We start from the raw sequence: 19,980 nt of genomic DNA, 5'->3' as shown, positions 1-19,980 counted from the left end.
TAAATTAAATGTACCATCTTCCTCACTTCCACCTTATAAAATGCATACTATAGAATCACAAGTGGTTGCTATATGCAAAATGACCTTGTTAAAATAAGTCCTTAAATGGCTCATTTACTCTGAAATTAGGGAACTCCTATGGACAGAAATAGATATGATATTTACATAAAATTGACTATTTCCATGATTATTACAGCCTTCAAAGTAATTTAAGATCCTTTTTATATAATATAATATAATCACAAGATGTCATTTCCAGAAAACATTGAAATCCTAATTGATATCTGGCACATATTTTTAATGCTTACTAGCAGGATTGTGTCAGTTGGTTTTCCAAAATTTATGAGCTGGGAATTTTTCTAAGTTTCTTTTTTAAGGTTTGATGAAATCTAATGTATATCGAGTTAAAATGTCTCCTCAGATGTATCACAGAAGCTAAAATTTTATTTCCTCTTTATTGATTAAATATATTTCTTATATGTGGGATTAGATGTTATGTGGTTTGTTTTTTGTGTCTATTTGTTTTGTTTTTTTTGTTTTTGTTTTTTCTTTTGTTTGTTTTTTAGTGCCAGAAAACGCAGAAAATGAAGGAGATGCCTTATTACAATTTACAGCAGAGTTTTCTTCAAGGTAGGGTTAGGACATTAACTATATAAAATTGATGTTCTTTTAATGCTACTGTGATTTTTCTGGAGCAATTATAGTCATAGATTGATTGTTTTTAATTTCTCCTTAAAGTAGTCAAAGGATACATTTATCAATCTATATGTTCCTGATAGTGAAGCACACAGTATTCAGTGCCAGATAACTAGTAAACCACTTATGCCACTTCAGAGATGTATTCATCTTATCTCTCTATATCTTTATTGAAGCATAATAAATGTATCACTAATTTAATATCTTGACTGTATTCCCAAAGGACTAGGTTATAGGATACTACTTTTTAATATATCCTTTACACTAACATTACATAAAAAGATAATTTAAAATTTTTAAATGTAAGTGAATTTTTCTTTTAATTTTTTTTAAATCATTTAAGAGTCTAATATAACATGTTCTATATTCATCTGAGATTTTCTTAAGGTGTTTAAGCAAAGACAATTTAAATACTTAACCCTAAAATTTCCTGTAAATGATATTTCTCTTTAGTTCTATTTTCTCATGTTATATTATAATTTGGAAACTTTGCAGGATACCATTTTTCCCCCCTCTCTGTTGGACTTCCAGAGTAAATGAACTAAAATGGAAGATTAAAGCCACTATAACTAGGAAAATCTTATGAAAGTGGGAAATTGCTACTTATAAATGGCATGGTTTTGTGGCACTTATTAAATACATTTGCTAGATGTACTTAAAATTCCAGTGTTCTAAATATCAGTTTAGACCAAGAAGAATTCTAAAAACTAATGAAGCTCATTCCTAAGCCTTTAAAGAAATGTTTTAATGTTTGATCTGTTCTTAAAAGACATTAGCCCTGACATTTACTTAAGCCGTTGGTTAGACTTGTGAAACTTTGAAGTAAATTTGAAATGAATTTTAATTAATAGACATAATTTTTCCTATAGATATGGTGACTGCCATCCGGTATTTTTTATTGGCTCATTAGAAGCTGCTTTTCAAGAGGCCTTCTATGTGAAAGCCCGAGATGTAAGTGCAATCTTACCTTTTCTGATTAAAAAGTGTATCCCATAGGTTTACCACCAGGCCTGAGGCAATGCTTTAAGTTTTCTGATTTTTTTCGAGTCAAAGAAAGATTTGATTTTGTTTCTGGTTCATCTAGCAATCTAATCATCAGCAAGATGCCCATTTCAGATAGGCAGTAGTATGATAGGCTACTGGGTACTGTTGACTCTTTCAGAAGGCCTTGTCAAGCTCTGAAACAGGGTTTTTAATAAGGAAAAAAAAAAGATGGACATGCTTAGAAAGGACATGCTTTTCAGTTTCGTCGCGTGATTGACAGGCTCTTGCTAAAGGGTTTGTCCTTCAGCCTTTTCCCAAAATGATTATTCTGTCTAGTAGTATATATTTAAAACTTGCAATAGTTTTTCCCCAAAAGTCACTTTAGACAACAAAAAGATTTTTCCTTAAATGGAGAAATGGGCTTTATGATCTTGAAATCCAGTAGATTGAAGTTTATAACACAAATTGAGAAGATACATTTTAAGCAAGAAGGTTCTGTGCAGTCACTCTATTTATATGTTGACACAGCAGTTGAGACCCCAGTAATCTGGCTTCTGCCTATCCGTCTAGCTTCATCTCTTCCCACTACCTGCCTTACACTTAAGAAATCCAACAGTAGTGTACCATTTGTATCTGTCCATAATCCTATTCTTTTGTCATGCTTTCCCACGGTCAGTAATGCCTTTCATCCTGCTCTGTACCTGGTTGACTCCTGCTCTTCCCCTGAGACTTAACCTTTCCTGACTCTTGCACTACTCTCACATTGACCGCACCCCCTCCTTTGGCATTTTGCAATGATACCCTCTGCCCATTTTGTTGTTACACTTAACGCATTGCTTGTAATTATCCATTCTCTCTCTCTCTCTCTCTCTCTCTTTCTCTTTCTCTCTCTCTCTATATATAGATATAGATATAGATATAAAAAATATATATCTTCCCAAGAGACTTTATTATTTTATTTTTAGCAGTGACTGTGTACGTTACATCCCTATACATAATAAATACTCTATATGTTTATTGAATGAAGGAAAAATGAGAGAGGAAGGAATAGTATGTAGATGAAATAAAGGGAAAATTACTGGAATTAAAGAGGGCAAGGAATTTTGAGAATGGATGAGAGAGTGCAAGGATTTTGAGAGTGCAAGGATGGATGCCTCTGAAATTTTAGTTTCTAGTTTCTGTTAAATTCTGACATAAAGAAAAATTTATTTTAAACAAACTTTAAAAATTGAATTCCAAGAGAATAATTAGTTGTCAAACTTAGAGCTATCACTAAGAGTTTAATGAAGTAGATTAAGAAATATAAACATAAACCATTCTTTACCCTAAGAATAGTGAATTGCCCATTGTAAAGGCTGTCTTCAGCATCTGGTTTTTTAAACTCTTAAATCTATGTAAAATGGCAGTTATTTTTGAAGATACATGTTTATGATAATACATGTTTATAGTTTCCGTAAGTACAGGTTGGTGGAAATACTGAAAATCAAAAAGAAAATATTCTATTAACACAGATTAATGGTTAACTTTATGATATATGTTGTTTTCATAATTTTTACTATACATTTCAATGAGTACATTTGTACATATTTAACATAGAATCGAGTCATGTTATAATTTTGTTAAAATAGCTTTTTACCTTTTAATATTATTTTCTTAATTATATTTTAACTTTTTATTAAAACAATTTTAATATAGAAAAAGTAAAACAATAATACAATAAACACCCAAATTCCCTATACCTAGATTTAATAATTATTAAAATTTTGCCATATTTGCTTCTTCTATATACAGTGAATTTAAAAGTTTATTGGAATTAAGCCTTAATAACTTCAAAAGTTTAACTGATACTCACAAAATGGCACCATTTGAAATTTAATTATTTACATTTTTGTTACTTATTTAAATATGATTTTGATGAATAAATTTTTTATGATAATTTTTGTTTTAGTTCCTCTCTGATTGAAAATGGCAAACATTGACTGGAACAGAAAATAAGCTTTAAATTTATTGTTCAAAATTTACAAAAACAGACAAATGTAAAAGAAATATAAAGTTTCATATGACTTTTTCAAAAGTTTGTAGCAAGCAGTTAAATGTTTGAAATTATTAAAACTTAAGCTGAACAAAAACACTTAGGATACCCTTGTATATTCATTATTTTTTGCTAAACATTCAAAGTATATTACAGACATCATATTTTATCCCTAAAAATATCTGCATGCATTTTCCAAAAATAATGATATTCTCTTACATAATCACAATGCCATTAACAAAATTAACAATAATTTTCTTATTAATTAACAATAATTCCCTAATATCCAGTACATATTCAAACTTTACCAGTTGTCCCCAAAATGTCTCTTTAACTGTTTGGGTTTTTTTTTTCGAACCACGAACACGATCCATGCAAGGATGATAAATTATATTTGGTTGTTAGATTTATTAAATCTGTTTAAAGCGGGCATTCCCTTTTCCCTTTTTTTTTTTTCCCCATGACATTTACTTTGTGAAGAAATCATGCTAAATGACTTACGCATTGTTCCAAATTCTGGATTTGTGTGATTTTTTCCTCAATATTACTTAACTTGTTCCCCCAACCCTATATTTCCTGGTAAGTGGATATATTAAGTCTAAAAGCTATGTTCAATTCAGATAGAACTTTTTTGCAAGAATGCTTTGTAAGTAATACTGTATACTTTATTATAACAGGGTTTTTAATGGTTATAGAGTCTCTCATTGTATGGCCATGTTATTATATTTAAATAATCATTTGTAGAACATAAACATTAGAAAGAGCACTAATTACAACTGTAAATGAATGTATTCTTTTTCAATTCATTCTTTGAGAAGATTGTATTTGTGATATGTCTGTCTCTGCTTTCCAGCAAGATTGCTAAGCAGTTGAAGTTACTGGAAAATGTCAGAGCCTTTTGTAACTTAAACCGTTACTCCCCAAACAGGCATAGACATCTTTTAAATCTCATTTAAAAAGCTACTGTAAGGTACACTGTGTATACCTTAAACATTACAATTTTAAATGAAGAAACTTATTTAAATAGATAATATATACTAGAAAAAAGGACTTTTACTAAGTGTCTGATACAGTAAACTGGCATTTGGATTTATTCAGACTGGTGATCCTCACAGGAGCATAAACTCTTAGTTATCAATTCCTGGGTGTTTCTAATGAAACAATTGATTTTTTGTTTTTGATTACTGTCTTAGCCTTTTAACAGATGAAAATCATTGGCTCATGTAGTTAAATATTTTGTTTCATATTAGGTTCATACCAAAACCCACCGACCTCTTTGGACTCCTAAACTCTCTTTATCATTCTCCCCTTGTCCAGGGCTTTTTCTTTCCTCATTTCTCTTTTCCAAATTAAAGATCAACAGTTTATATGTTGTTTATTGTATTACTCTAAATTTAAGTGAAATTTACCCACATGATGGATAAATTATTCAAAATTAAATCTAAGCAGGTACATTTATTACCTCCAGATTTATATGGTGCTCTATGGTTTATAAAACATTTTCCTATATATCTCTCATTTGAATCGCACAACAAACCAGTGAAACAGGGACATAATAATATCAGCATTACCAGTGTGGTGATGAGGAAGTTCAGAAAAGTTACATGACTTGCCCAAAGACGCATAAAACTAAGTAATGAGGCCAAATAGGAGCTCACGTGTTCCAACACAGGTAAGTATGGTTCATACTATACCACCATACTTCATTTTTCAGTGCTAACTGCTGTACTGAAGGATTTAGTTATCAAACTTTGTATCTCCTTTTCACATTTCACATTTGAGAGTTAAATCTTTTTCAATACTATTTTTTAAAACTTCTGAATTGAATCATTTTTAAGAAAACAATTTGCTGATGTTCAAATATTTTAAGGCAAGTGTGACCGATACTGTGGCATTCTTACTAAATTTCTTTCATCTTAACTATCACATGTTTAATTTAAACTGTGGGAGGCACATTAATTTTACCAGGGCAACAGATGAGCCTCAAGCACCAGCATTCTTTACTTGAAGTGAGAAATTGAGTTCCAAGAGTAAATAAAAACAAGATTGAAGGTTTAAATCCTCTGCTAGGCTTTTTGAACTTATATACTCATTAAATGTTTATTGGAGTGGTGGGATTACAAAGGATTTGGGGAGCTTCATCAACTGGTATATAGTTAATCACTAAGTAAAACACTACATTTGATAAAGTGTTTCTCACGATGCCATATTCAATCCATCTTAATGAAAACTGCTTCAAACTGGTTTCATTTAAAAGCACTTGGTGGTGAGAGTACTCATAGTTCTTTCTGCCTTTTTCATGAGGAATTTACAATACTGTCCAAAGCGAGCTCCAACGTCAGTAAAACAGGTATTCTAAGTTCTGTGTTTAAGTATATTGAGACAAAGTTTTGGCTTTTGACTACGGGTTGATTAGTTTTATGACCTCTCCTCTTTTCCCCTTAACTATTAAGGATGCTCATTCAGTTGAAGGCCATAAATATTTATCACATGCCACCTGGGATATAGAGGTTTCCTGCCCTTGAGATGCTCAGTCCAGTGGGAAAGATAAGACAATATAAACAGATCTATATAGTATAACATAGAAGCAAAGCGGAGAACTACCTTAGAAGTTCAGGGAGATTTATTAAGGAGGTACCTCTTATCTGAATCTTATAAGATGACTAATAACTTAGGCAAATAACAGAATTATTAACAACAACAAAACATGGTCTAAAGCAAAGACAAGATGATTAAAATGAGGGAAATACAAACCAAAAAATTAAGAAAGAGGAAAAAACATGCAAGGCATGAGACTGGGAAGGTCAGCCAGGGCCAAGGTTTGGCGGGGCTGATTCCCAGCATTATCTAACAGTTAAAAGATATTTGTCGAGTGAAGCTTATATTTTATCTTTAGACAAATGAGAGCAATGGTTAGCCTCCTTAATTAAAGTTGCAGAAGTGTTAACCACTGGCCACATCATGATTCCCTGGGAGTTTCCTTTTAAAAGTTTTTTTTCCCTCTTTTTAGCCTTCCCACCTCTCATTCCTGCTACCCCTGAATTATCTTCACAACAAAAATTACCCTAGAGAATGATTTAGACATTGGTAGTAACTAAAAATCAACAGCAATAAAAATCCCAGTGCCAGGGTTTACCTCCCACATGAAGGATTGCTCCTTTCCCAGCATCCCTTTGGGAGATTGGGCTTTGATATCAGCAATTCTGTTACACCTCCTTAGGTCTTCATTTCAGACCCTGTGCTGTTTCCAGATATTAAACATAAAATAAGGAAACCAGTGCTCAATTCTTGATTTCCCACTTAATAACTCTGTGGCCCCAAACAAGTAATGAGCCTGTTTCTAATCTGGGGGGTGGGGGGGAACAGATGATCACGATGATAATATCTACTTTATATAGTTGTTTTAAGGATTAAATGAGAGGCTACCTATAAACACACTCAGCACTGGCTAAGGTGCTATCAAGCAGTCTAGGACAAATTTGAAAAATATTTGTAAAATAACAAAATTGATTTTCTAGTATAATTCATGAACTAGCTGTAGGAACTTTCCAGAAAGGAATTTTGAGAACCCCTGTGAGTATTTATAGCACTAAAATGAATGCTTTGCTTTTTAACAGTGCCTGTTACTTATTGTTTATTACATTTATTGTTTTTAATCAACCCATTTTAAAGTCTTTCTATTTCAACTTCCTCTTATTAAAAGAAATCTAAATACCATCACTGGTAAATGTCTTTTTAAGGAAAATAAGTTCTACACAAATCTGAAGCCACAGCTATAGTTAGTGAGTTTCCAGCACGCCATCATCCAGAAAAACTAAGCAAACAAACTTATTTGTGCTTTGGCAAATATGCCCAGTCTGTTCATCTTGTCTTTTGTTTTCTTTTCAATTTAAATTCCTTAAAGGCAGACAGTGTTTTTAGAGTAATTTTATATGACAGCTAGGAGTGTATCCTGCACATGTGTTAGATAAGAATTAAGATGCTAATATAATTTTTTTAAGTATGTTTTCATTATACAAATAAAATGTTGCAAAATAATAATACAGATTCATTTAAAGCAGAAAATGATTACCACATAATCCTAACCCTGAATATAATCACTATTAAATATTTTTACTTTTAAATGTGATTTTTTAAAAAAATCTCCAAATATGTATATCAGTAAAAATGTTAATACATTCTACATAAATGCAACCGTATCAAATACATTGTTCTGTAATTAGATGTTAACACTAGAACAGTACAGTATTTGTACCATACTTATTGGGTTGTTGGGAAAGTCATGACGTATTTTTTCTGTTTTTCGTTGTAAAAATGCGTCATGACTTTTCCGACAACCCAGTAGAATTTGCCTCTAATTCTCCAACTGAGTTAACAGATTTACCTAATTAAAATTGTAAAAATCTTTAGTGTCCATATTAAAAATATTTTTTTCCGGCTGACTGAGTGGCACGTTGGTTAAGAGCTGGTTTGGGACGCTAGAGGGCCTCAGTTCGAATCCCACATATGAAGGCCAGTGCCATTGCCCTCTACATCTAAGATGCTGAACAACAGCTCAACCTGGAGCTGAGCTGCCGTGAGTTGCCGGCAATGGTGTAGGCTGTAGCCCCTGCTGCAGTGGGTTGCCATGGGCTACCGTGTGTAGCCAGCAGCCAAGCGTGAGCGGCCAGCAGCCGCTGTGAGTGGCCATCCAGAAGCCGGTGACTGATCTGCCTCACCCGGGAAGAGCGCAATGATGGTCCTAACTTGGGCCAGTGAAGCAACTAGACTGAAGAACAAAAGGACAGCAACGTGTCTGTTCCCCTTCTCCCAATTCCCCAGTGCTGTTCCCATCCCCCAATTCCCCAATAAAAATCTTTAAAAAAAAAATTTTTTTTTTAAATATTTTTTTCATTTGTTAAAAATTATGAAATCCATTTTAGGATAGGTGTTTTGTAACATGTTCTCGGTTTACCACTATTTACCATCTTTTTGAGAATCATTTAAGCAATATAGGTAAAATTTTACCTATCAAAAGCAAGGCTGATTTTCATTAATGGACTTCATCCATATTTGTATCATTTCTCCCAGAGGGCTCACCCTGGCCCTAGTAAGTATTTGTTATTCATATTACCTATTTTAAAAGGTTAAAATGTTAAATTGGATCTCAAGGTATTTTACATGTAAATTCAAGAAATCTGTTCCATATCAAATTGCAAACATTTTTACCTAATAATAAGAGCTATGGTAGAAAGAGTACTGATTAGAATTCTTGTATTTGAATTCTGCCTCCCCATTTACGAGCTGCATGCTATTAACCAGGTTACTCAACCTCTCTGAGCTCAATTTCTACATTTAAAAATTCATATTGTAAATACCATTTCAATTTCTGTGAAATTGAATATATTTACCAAAATAATAGACCTTTCTCTTAATTATAGGAATTATACCTAGAAAATAACCAAATTGAGGAAATAACTGAAATTCATTTCAGTCATTCCAGAAATATCAGTGTCATTGTACTATGTTAAATTAATTGTTTTGTAATACATATCACCAGGCTGTTTAACAAAACAATTAATATATGTAAAACATCTTTGCGATGTATGTGAAATATCTTTATAAGATTGTTTGCTTATAGTAGATGGACATAGAAATCAATCAAGCCAATTTGGATTTGAAACTAGTCCCTGATACTGGCTAGTTATAGTATACAAGCCACCATTTTATTTTCTCTCAAATGGGTATAAAAATGTCTTAGCAATTAACCCACCTTGGAATAATGAGTCCTTACCTTAACAGTAATAGCCAAGTTACTCAGATGCACATGTTAGAGAAGATGAATAGGCCTGTTTAATTGGTAGATATGGTACAAGTAAGGGAGATAAGTCTAAAGTAGAGAAGTACACTGGGGTTTCATAGTGAAAATTGCTGAATGCCAGCTAAAGACTTTTGTTGTTGTTAGGTTGGCAGTGGTTAGCTTTTGAAAGTTTTTGAAGAAGAGGGTGACACTATCACTGTTCTATAGTGATGCACCGCATAATGACATTTTAGTCAATGATGAACTGTATATACTACTGTGTATACTATTGGGCTGTCGGAAAAGTCATGATCTAGTTTTTCTGTTTTTCGTTGCAAAAATGCGTCATGACTTTTCCGACAACCCAGTATATACTCTAGGTGTGTAGTAGGCTCTACCATCTATGTTTGTGTAAGTGCGCTCTGATGTTCTCACAACGATGAAATCACCTGACAATGCATTTCCCAGAATGTATTCCCGTCGTTAAGCAGCACATGACTATGCAGGAATACGTAATATGGTAGCAGTTTGGTAGGATGGATTGAAAGGGAGAAATTGGTGGCAGTGAGACTGAGCAACTGTGTATATTTGTATATGTGTAGTTGTGGACTGTCAGGCAATGATTAGAAAATCATAATATAGTTATAGCACAGTGGAGTTTATAAACTGTTTAGCTCCTAATTTTCACAGCCCGTTAGCTTTTGTGTACTTTTCTATACATACGTTATCGTCTAGTATCCTGTTTCTCCCACACTCTTCTTGGAATGCCTAACAAAACAGAAGAAAATAATACTGCTTTTGTCATAGACCTACACCACTGTACTCTGGCCTTTCTTTCCTCCATAAAGCATTTCAGTAGAATCTGTTGGTTTTGTATTTCCCTCATCACTTACAGTCATTTATAGTTTCCTATTTGCCTTGTCATTTAGTATTTTACAGTCATTTACAGTCTTATAAATAATTGTATCAAGAAAATCAGAGTATTTCTGATGTGAAGTAGTACATAGTATTTTTATTAAAGATATTGGAAATTTAATTTCTCTTGCATATATACTTATGAAGAACACCAAAAATCAATAAGAAAAAGACAACAGCCCAGTATGGACAAGTTAAATAAGCAGGTGTTTCACAGAAAAGGAAGTAAGACAACTCATAAATATGAAAAGATGCTTCATACTTTCCATAATACAAGAAATACAGATTAAAGCTACACTAATATTGGGGGAAGGGGGGTTGTTACATTGTGAGGGGTGAAAAGGATAACTATTGCATTGTTCTGTACACCTGAAACTAATAAAAAAAAAACTACACTAATATATCATTTTCACCTATCATGAAACTTTTTCTGCATATATATTTAAGCATATGAGAAATAAGATAAATATAAGGACATTTTCTATAACATTGTTTATAATAGCAAAAAATTGGAAATACCTTAAATGTCATTCATTCAGTGGAATACTATGTGACCATTAGAAAGAATGAAGTCACTTCATGTATATTGTTATAGAATGATGTTTCAGATGTATTGTTAAGTAAAAAAAAGTGAGATGCATAATAATAGTATATATAGTATGTCTCTTCATGTGTTATAAAAATTATGTTTGTGTGTAGATAGATACCTAGATTATAAAAAATACCTGAACCAATCACTTATTGACTTCAGCCATCCTATTGGGTTTTTAATATATATATATATAATTTGGCCTTTCAGGTAGATGTACACTTCGTTGTTGCACTATTACAAATCCCAATAGACTATCCTCTCTGGATATTAAATGGACCGTACCACATGTTAGTGGTGAAGGCTCTCCCTCATCTTTGCAGAAAGACTAGACTTAATGCACACTGAGTAGCAATCTCCGTGTCATCTTTTGCCTTTATCTAATCATAGTTTCTGCTTGGCCTTCTAACAATAGGGTCCCCTCCTTTCTTCTCACTAACGTATACACAAGATGGAGCTTTCTAAATGACCAGTTGGATTATTTGCCTTAGGCCAGTGGCAGTTATAATCCCTTAAAGTATAATTCAAGGCCCACTGGGCTGTGGGCACCTTTCTGATGGGCCATGAACTAATCAATAAATGTATATCTTTTCTTCAGATCTTATGGATTAATGATACAGTTCCATAGACTATCATTTTATGTATGACGAAGGATTTCTTGTAGTTAGCCTATTGTAAGAGTTAGGGTTGGGTTTGGTTGCTTGTAACAGAAAAATCAAAATTAATAATGGCTTAAACCGAGTAATAGAAGTTAATTTCTCTCTTCTCTTCAGGAAATTCAGAGGTAGCCTGTCCAGGGCTAGTATGACACATCACAGAGTCAAAAATTCAGGTTCCTTCTATTATCTTGTTCTACTGTGTGGTACAACTCAGGTTATATCATGATTCAGTGTGACTACTAGAGCTCAAACTAGCACTTCTGCTTACATTGGCCAGAACTTAGTTACATGGCCACACTTGTTTAAAAGGGAGCCTGAGAAATGTATTCTTTGTTTCAGTCAGCCATTAATCCGACTTTAAAAATAAATGAGATTTCCTCACCAAAGAAGAAACGGAAAATATTTAGGGACTGCTAACAGTTTCTGCCATTCTATTAAATGAATGAGTAAGAGTTACTATAATTCTGTATGCTTAAACTCAGTTAGCTTGTTTTTATAATTTACAACATTCTTCTTTGAAATCTTCCAGACCGTACTTGACAGTAGTAGAAAGTTACTGAACAAATGCACCCACAATCTTTGGAATGCCTATGATTTTCAGGAAGAATGCATTATTATCAATAGATTTTAATGAAAAATTACTGTTAACTTATCTTCAATTCTTCATTGCTGTGGTTCCCCCACCCCCTAGAATATGGAAAAAAATGAGAAAGGTAGGCTACTGGTTCTTCTTCTCTTCCTCTGTGGCCTAAAAGTGGGAGAAGGGAGTGTTTGTTGACCACTGCCTTTCAAAGTAGGTACCTCACATTACACTCATGTTATTCCGCCTGTTTAACAGGCCTGTCGTTAATTAGGGGTAATTATCCCTCTCAGAAGAGAAGAGTAGAGGATCAGAAAAATCTTGCCTACTCTTTCATGTGACTGCTTTTCCAGTAGTTGTTACTGTTCCTAACTGTTCAACTAGAACACCAGTGAGATGAGATCTTTGGTCTGGCCTGGAACTGCCTACTTTCTTGCCTCCACACTTCCTCTGCCAGCCTCCCCAAACAACCTGCTGCCTCTCTACAGTTTGCTAGAACAGCCAATCACTTACGCTTCTAATTTCCTTATTCCTCAAAGATATTTCATGACCTCAGTATTACAGTCTGAACAATGAAAACTGATAAAGCTCTATACTCAGTGAGCATTTGTCAGCTTATTTCATGAAGAGTGTTTGGTTTTTCTTTAGGCTGTTTATTTGTTTGTTTGTTTGACCTGTGACTTCCATATGAGAGTTCTCTCCATGCGATACTCAAATACATCTGTGTCCTGAAGATTTCAGAGTGCTACCCCTACATCCGCTTCAGGAAGTGAGAGGAAAAAGACCCTGTCCTGGCATCTCCTCATCTTCAGTAGCTGGCTGCTTCCTTTTGGAACCTCACCAGTTAGTTGTTGCCCATTGGTCCCCAAGCTCAGCTTTGGGAGCTAAAAACGGCAAAGTGTCATGACTTTTTCCACAAATTAATCTGCACCCTGGTTCTTCTCTCTTCAAAACTCACCACCTTGGAATTCTTCGAACACATTAGGCCATTGACATCACTGGGCCTTTCCCAAACTTTTCTCTTTGCTTTTTCTTTTGCCCTCTTTTTTTCTTCACCATCACCTAAATTTAAAATTCAGCTCAAGTCATAGAGAAATCAGTTACTATAACCTGCTTTTAAAATTCAGCTCAGATGTCACCTTCAGAAGGAAGCAGCCAGCCTGATGTTCATTCTAGACCCTAGGACCGCCTCCGTTGTAGCACTCATATCACCATCCCCATGTAAACAGAGTGTTGGACTTCTGACCTCCAGAGCTGTGTAGCACCCAAGGCACAGAAAAGTCAAGTAGCTTTCCTTTCCCAAGGTTACACAACAGGGAGGCAGCAAAGCAGGAATTTGAACCCAAACAGTGTGGCTTCACGCTGCGCCGTCTCTGTTCTCATTGTGTACTTATCTTGAGTCACAATTATATGTTGGGCTGGACCTATGAGCGTCCATATACAGGAACAGGATTATGGAAGTGGACAGTGTACTGGACAGATCCTAATTAGAGCCTGGATTTAAAACAATAAATAAAACAGCTACAGAGGACGTTTGAGGTGCTTGGAGAAATTTGAATAAGGACTCTATATTAGATGATATTATTGTAACAATATTAAATGTCTTGCGTGTGATAAAGATATTATGGTTATATAAGGGGATGTCCTTGTTTCTTAGGAGACAGACACTAAGGTATTTAGGGTGGAGGTGTTATGATGTGTGCAACTTTAAATGTTTCAGGGAGAAGCATAACAAGAAGGATAGAACAAATATGGCAAAACGATAATAATTGATAAACCTAGGTAAAGGATAAATGAATGTTGATTGTTGTATTAGTGTCAATTTTTTGTTTCTAAAATCATCTCCAAACTTAAAAGAAAAACAAAAACAAGAATAATAGCGATGATGATTCTGATCGTTATGGTGATGATAATGATGACACAAAAGAAGGGAAATGGAAAGGGAGAAATAAAATCAGGTCTCAATATACACAAATGATTTTATTTTACATTTCTTTTCATTCTTATACTGAAAACTATGAGCTAATTGCCATTTCTAGAAGTTGTTTGTCATATCAACTTTAAAATCACTGAACATACAGATTATGAGTGTTCTGGTACTCAGAAAGAAACTGGACAACTCCTTTTCAGTCCATCAGCAAATATTTTCTGAGTGTCTGCTCTGTGCCTGGCTGATTTTGAGCTCATTTCTTCCAGCTGTGTGTTCTGTGGGTCTGTGATGATAAGGTCCTAAACACCATAGCTACTGAAGCTCAAGGCCAAGTCACGATGGTTGCTGTCAGCTTGGCATTTCCTAAACATCAACCTAGTACCTTAGCTCCTTGATTTGAATGCTGCCGGTAGGAGAAATGGAGGAGCCGCATAATCTTTAATACATTTTCATGGCTATCATTTCTCTTGGAACTGCTTTCAAATCCTTTATTTTGTGTGGATGATCCTGGACTCTTCATTCTATCAGCTATATTTTATTCAGCACCTACTGTGGGCCAGGAGCTATAAATAGGAACTTGACCTACTTTATCCACATTCCTGACAGGACCCATCTGCCCACGGTCACACAGCTGGTCATTGGCTAGCACAGAGCATTCTGTTCCTTTAAAACTAGGAGACTTTCCTTTACACTGTGTTACCAAAACCTCATTCCCCAAGAGGGAGTCTGAGGAGAGAGTTGTTGTGCTGCTGACCTTTGTCGTCTACCAAACTTACACAATTTCGGCCAAATTAGAAAGCATAAATAAAATTCAGTGTTTTTAATGCCACAGTCTTATCACTTATCATATGGTACTGCAGTTAAATTTTTGCTTCCCCATACACAACCCTCCTCCCAACTCTTGAGGGCCAGAGAACTTTGTTTTATTCATTTTTATATTCACAATGCCTAATACACAGGCACTCTGCAAATGTTATTGAATTAAATTATTAATGGGCCAAAGGGAAAAATGGTTATAGTAATGGAAAACAAAACATTTTCTTAGGCTTTTTCTATGTACTAGATGCCCTTTCCTCACAAAAGCAGTTTTCTGATATGCTAAACCCAGCCAGCTCTCACTGCTTTGGCCTGTGTTTAATTGAGCTCAATAAAATAATCAGAAATCTGAATCCGGGGTTCAGTTAGCCGTGCCTATCATTTAATCAGAGATTTATGCAGCCCGAATTTGGTAGCATCTGCATATTATTAAGAGTTTTTATATTTTGCTAATTATTTCTATCATAATAACAAGAAAAATTTTTGTTTAAAGTTTATTATGTTAGAGAGAAAAGATTATTTTAAGTCATTGTTTCCCTTTTTGAAAGCGACTACCGGAGTTCCCCCAGCCTGAAGATCCTCTTCTGATACTCTTTTTTATCATCTCCTTTCTCACAGTTTAGAGCTTAAGTGAGATTTTTTTTTTTAAGTGTGTTTTCCTGGCATCTCATGTTTAACAGTGTCAGGGGTTTGTGTCCCTGGAACGAAAACTGTTTCTCCAGAGCCTTTTTTCTCCCAGCTACCAGTGAAAAGAGGGCGCGGCGAGCCAGTAGCTTACCACAAAGCATTGCCACCACAAAGAAAAGATTAAGGGTTTAGAGAGAGGTCAATGTGGGTTTTTCTCTAACTAAACACTTTCCTAAAGTTTCCTTGTGGAAAAATAATGAAGTCATCTCAGAGTTTTTAAAGAATTTTTATTTCTTTTTCACCGTCTGCATTCGCTTGTCTTCTCAGCATGGATGTTTAATCTTCCTAGGCTTTGTGAATTGGCCCAAATGAATAAGTGGTGAGCTGTCTCTCTAGGAGCTAGAGGCTTATTCTAAGGGCCTAATCACTGAGTAAACACATCTTTGCCCTCCCTCTCACAACTGCCATATAATAGTGCAGATTCTAGCACAGTAACCTGGATATTGCAGGGACCAATGCTTTGAAATGCAGAATGCTTGATCCTCCAAAACAGACAGTGCCTGATCTTCGCCTGCCTCTTTCTTCTTTTTTAAATTAAATATTGCCAAAGAGATGCTGTTTTATTGCTTGATATTGTGCATTAGTGCCCTGGATTTCCAAGTTTAGTTTCAGTCAACACTGTCGGCCGCACTTATAGGGAACACTGTATGTTGAGTTTCTTAGTAGCCTCTTCGGCACATGTGTGTTTGGTTTGGAAGAGCGTTTAAATTAAATCAGTGAGATCGCAATGTAAATCGCTAATCTCTTTCCCAAAGTCTAAATGTTCCATTGCAGTGTTCTTGAGAGAAATAGGCATTTTAAAGATTTAACCATTGCCATTGTTTGGTTAGAAATATGCTGATTTAAAAGCAGACTGCTCTCTTGTTCCCAGTGTCTCATTAAATGTAGTTGCTGAGATACGATCAAACAGAATTAGCGGTTGACATCCCTCTGTCTATTCAACTAGAGAGCTCCTAAGAAGAGGAGCTCTGAATTTGTTACTGCTGCCAGGTTCATGTTCCGTTTCCTAAAACAGCAGATTTCTAACATCTGTGATTGAAATCAGCATTCAAGTTTCTTTCTTCAAATATTCTGAGACCTGTGCTAGCTTAGGGATGCAAAGAAGACTGAAAGAGACCCAGTCTTCACACTTGAGAAACTTTGTCTGGAGGGGAACCTGGTAAACAATTACAATACTAATGGGAAGAGATAGAGGCCCAGAAGAGGAAACTCTTTAACTGTCTTAGGGAATCAGGGAAGGTTTCATAGAGGCATTTTCAAGGAACTTTAAAGGATGAGTAGGAATTTACCAGATAAGTATCTCTACAACAATGTATCTGATTACAAACTTCCTAGAAGCCAGCTCCTATTATCTGCAGATTTCAACATAGATGTAGGAACCCTGAGTCTTTCTTATTCTCCATTTTATCACCACTGCTTCCTGCAGGGCCTGGCCCAAAGAATATTTGAACAAATGCTTGTTGAATGAATGAATAAATGACCTGACACATGGAAGCAGCTAGTGTTGTCACTGAGGCCCCAGAAGCAGTGGGGCCTCAGTGTGAGTGGTGGCCAGCCTGGCATCTTCATAATCTGTGAAGACTCCAAGCCTTGCCTATAGTGTGGTTGATTTCCCTGCTACTATCAAAGAAAGAACACTAGACTTGGAGTCACTCAATCTGGGTTCCAATCCTACATGTACTACTTACTGGTTGTGGAATTTTGGACAAGTCAGCTTTCCTCATATGCTATGTTTCTTCGTATGCTATATGCTAATAAAGTTAAGAATATTTTATAGGTTTATTTTGGAGACTAAAGTATTTAGATAATCGGTGTGTAACCAACAGTGCCCCCTCTTCATAGTAGATGCTTTTGAAATCTTAATCTACCTATGTACCTCTGGCTACGCTCATCTATAATAGTACAAAGTTTACCTTTGAAGAAAACATTTAATGATTACTTTTTAAATGTTTTATTATTCATTATTATAATTTGGATTATTTATCAGGATAATTCCATCAGATAAGTCCATCAGATTTCATTAACTGGTCATCAACATGAGCCTTATATTTTTCTATAAATGTTCTTCTTTTGTTTAGTATCCTACACGTTTTTCTTTATTATCATCAAATCCTTATTTAATATGAAGGGAACACCCTAAGCTTCCTTGAAATTTCCTTTTGCCAGGGTCACAGACTGGTTTGTACATTGTCTTTACCATAAAATTTTATCTTTTCATTTTCTGGTAACTGACTATTCTTAAACTCAGCCCTTCTACAAGGCAGCACCAAGAAGTTAGTCAATAACAATTCAGGCTCTTCAGTCATCATTTTTGTTATTAAAGCTGATGTTACAGTTTACTTGCTCAGTTTAGTTTTTAGTTTCAGTTATTTTATCGAATGTTCAGCTATGACAGAGAACACTATTAAGAGCAAATGTCATTCTTGAAATCAAGTTTTATCAGGAAAAAGTGAAAGAGTAATTTTCCATGTGAGAAACTACACTGGACATTTTCAGAAATATAAACTAGAAAGAATTCATGTGAAGTGAACATTTTTCCATCCTTTCAAATGGTAATTGGATGTTACATGCTTCAATATGGGAACACATTAAGGGTTTGGGAATTACCTGTAGAACTAAAACAAAACTTCATTTCAGACCTTTTCCTTTCAAGTAGAAGAGACTGTTCAGTGTTCAGGTTAAAAACATTAAAAATCTGTAAACGGGATTTTGGCATCCAATCTTAATTAGTATTTTTTTCTCTGTATAGTTGAATAGTTCAAAATTAATTTTCCCTTTCCACATAAAGCATATGTTAAATATGAAGAATGGTAAATCTGTTTTATTTCAAGAAAATGCAATTCGATTGCAATTTTTGCTTGAGATAGGCTTGCACTAATTACAGGAATTTGTGACAGTGGTCTGTAAAATGGAATATAATCGTTTTAGCCTTTTTAGAGTATAAGTTAGAATATTTATTCATATTAGTAAATGCTTTAGGAACTCCAAGTGTCAGGTACTCTTTTAGAGAACAGCATTTAATGTTTGTCTTTGCTGTTTATATCAACTGATTATGCCTTTCCAAATTTCAAGAAATCTTACATTAGTGTATATTTTAATTCATCAGTCTTTTCTTCTCTTTTCAGAGAAAGCTTCTTGCTATCTACCTCCACCATGATGAAAGTGTATTAACCAACGTGTTCTGCTCACAAATGCTTTGTGCTGAATCTATTGTCTCTTATCTGAGTCAAAATTTTATAACCTGGGCTTGGGATCTGACAAAGGACGCCAACAGAGCAAGGTAATATTGTTATTCACAAGTTATAGTTGGGCTTCTATTTTTTAAAAAACTCATCATTGTATTTGGTTTCTTATCATCATAGACAGTTTCATCCTCAGCATTAATTCTCTATCATTATATTTAATTAGATACAAGCTATTTGTTGTAGCTGACACACACGGTTATTTACAATTGTGAATTCCTTAACTAATAAAGATTTCTTAAATTCAAGAATAACCCAAAAACAAAAACCAAAATACATTGTTCCCATCTTTTTGCATTAAGACAGATGTATTACATTGCTATGTACTGTATGTTCTAATGTTGTCATATGTTGTTGAACATGTAGAGAAAGTATTTTTTAATAATGTTCGGAAAAGGCAAGGCAAGCATAACATATAATTCTAGTAGTAAGTTTATTTTTTAATAATTCCAGTGAAGAGGGCAGGACATTCTAGACCAGTCCAGTGGAGTTGGTAATAGCTTAACTCTAGCATATGCTAATTGATGTAATCGCTTTATTGCACACATTCTTTTGCACACATCCATATTCTCAATAGGAAAAAAAATCCCTTTCGTAGCTGTCAGGATAAATTTACTTAGTTTGTTAATCATGATGTCTGTAAGTGATGAATAATTCTTCATATTTTGCCTATTTGCGTTTGCCATCTGAAAAATATTTCATCATGTTTAATTACACACTTGGCCGTAACATCCCGTGATGCTACTTTGGGTGTGTTAACACAATCATAATCACAGGCTGCTGGTTTATGAACAGGGAGATTAAATTGATTCATTTCAAGGCAAGCCTATTGTAGTTACCTAATTTAAATGATTATATAGAACAATTAGAAATTAAATCATCTGATTTGCTTTTTATTATTTTATGGCTCACTGAATTTTTGCTCATCATTCAGACTTTGTTTTATGTAATCTGAATTTGAAAAGAAAGACGATTCTTCCCTTAAATGTGAAGCAAAAGAATGTTGAAGCAATTCCTTCATCTAATACTTCATTTCTTTAAGCAAATGGTTAGGGAATTTCATAGGAATTC

At 34.4% G+C, this 19,980-nt stretch overlaps 1 protein-coding gene across 1 annotated transcript in view; it reads left to right on the top strand.

The window, feature by feature from the left end:
* Window positions 1-19,980, top strand: part of FAF1 (Fas associated factor 1) — a 409,817-nt gene that overhangs the window by 263,118 nt on the left and 126,719 nt on the right. Inside the window, exons 11-13 of the mRNA XM_019656527.1 lie at window positions 567-630; window positions 1,566-1,647; window positions 18,793-18,947. Coding sequence (XP_019512072.1) covers window positions 567-630; window positions 1,566-1,647; window positions 18,793-18,947 — 301 coding nt within the window. The remainder of the gene's footprint in view (window positions 1-566; window positions 631-1,565; window positions 1,648-18,792; window positions 18,948-19,980) is intronic.

The sequence above is a fragment of the Hipposideros armiger genome, unplaced genomic scaffold (assembly GCF_001890085.2).
Source record: "Hipposideros armiger isolate ML-2016 unplaced genomic scaffold, ASM189008v1 scaffold_261, whole genome shotgun sequence".
Taxonomy (NCBI): Eukaryota; Metazoa; Chordata; class Mammalia; order Chiroptera; family Hipposideridae; genus Hipposideros; species Hipposideros armiger.
The sequence above is the reverse complement of the archived record's forward strand: the minus strand, read 5'-3'. Positions and strand labels throughout refer to the sequence as shown.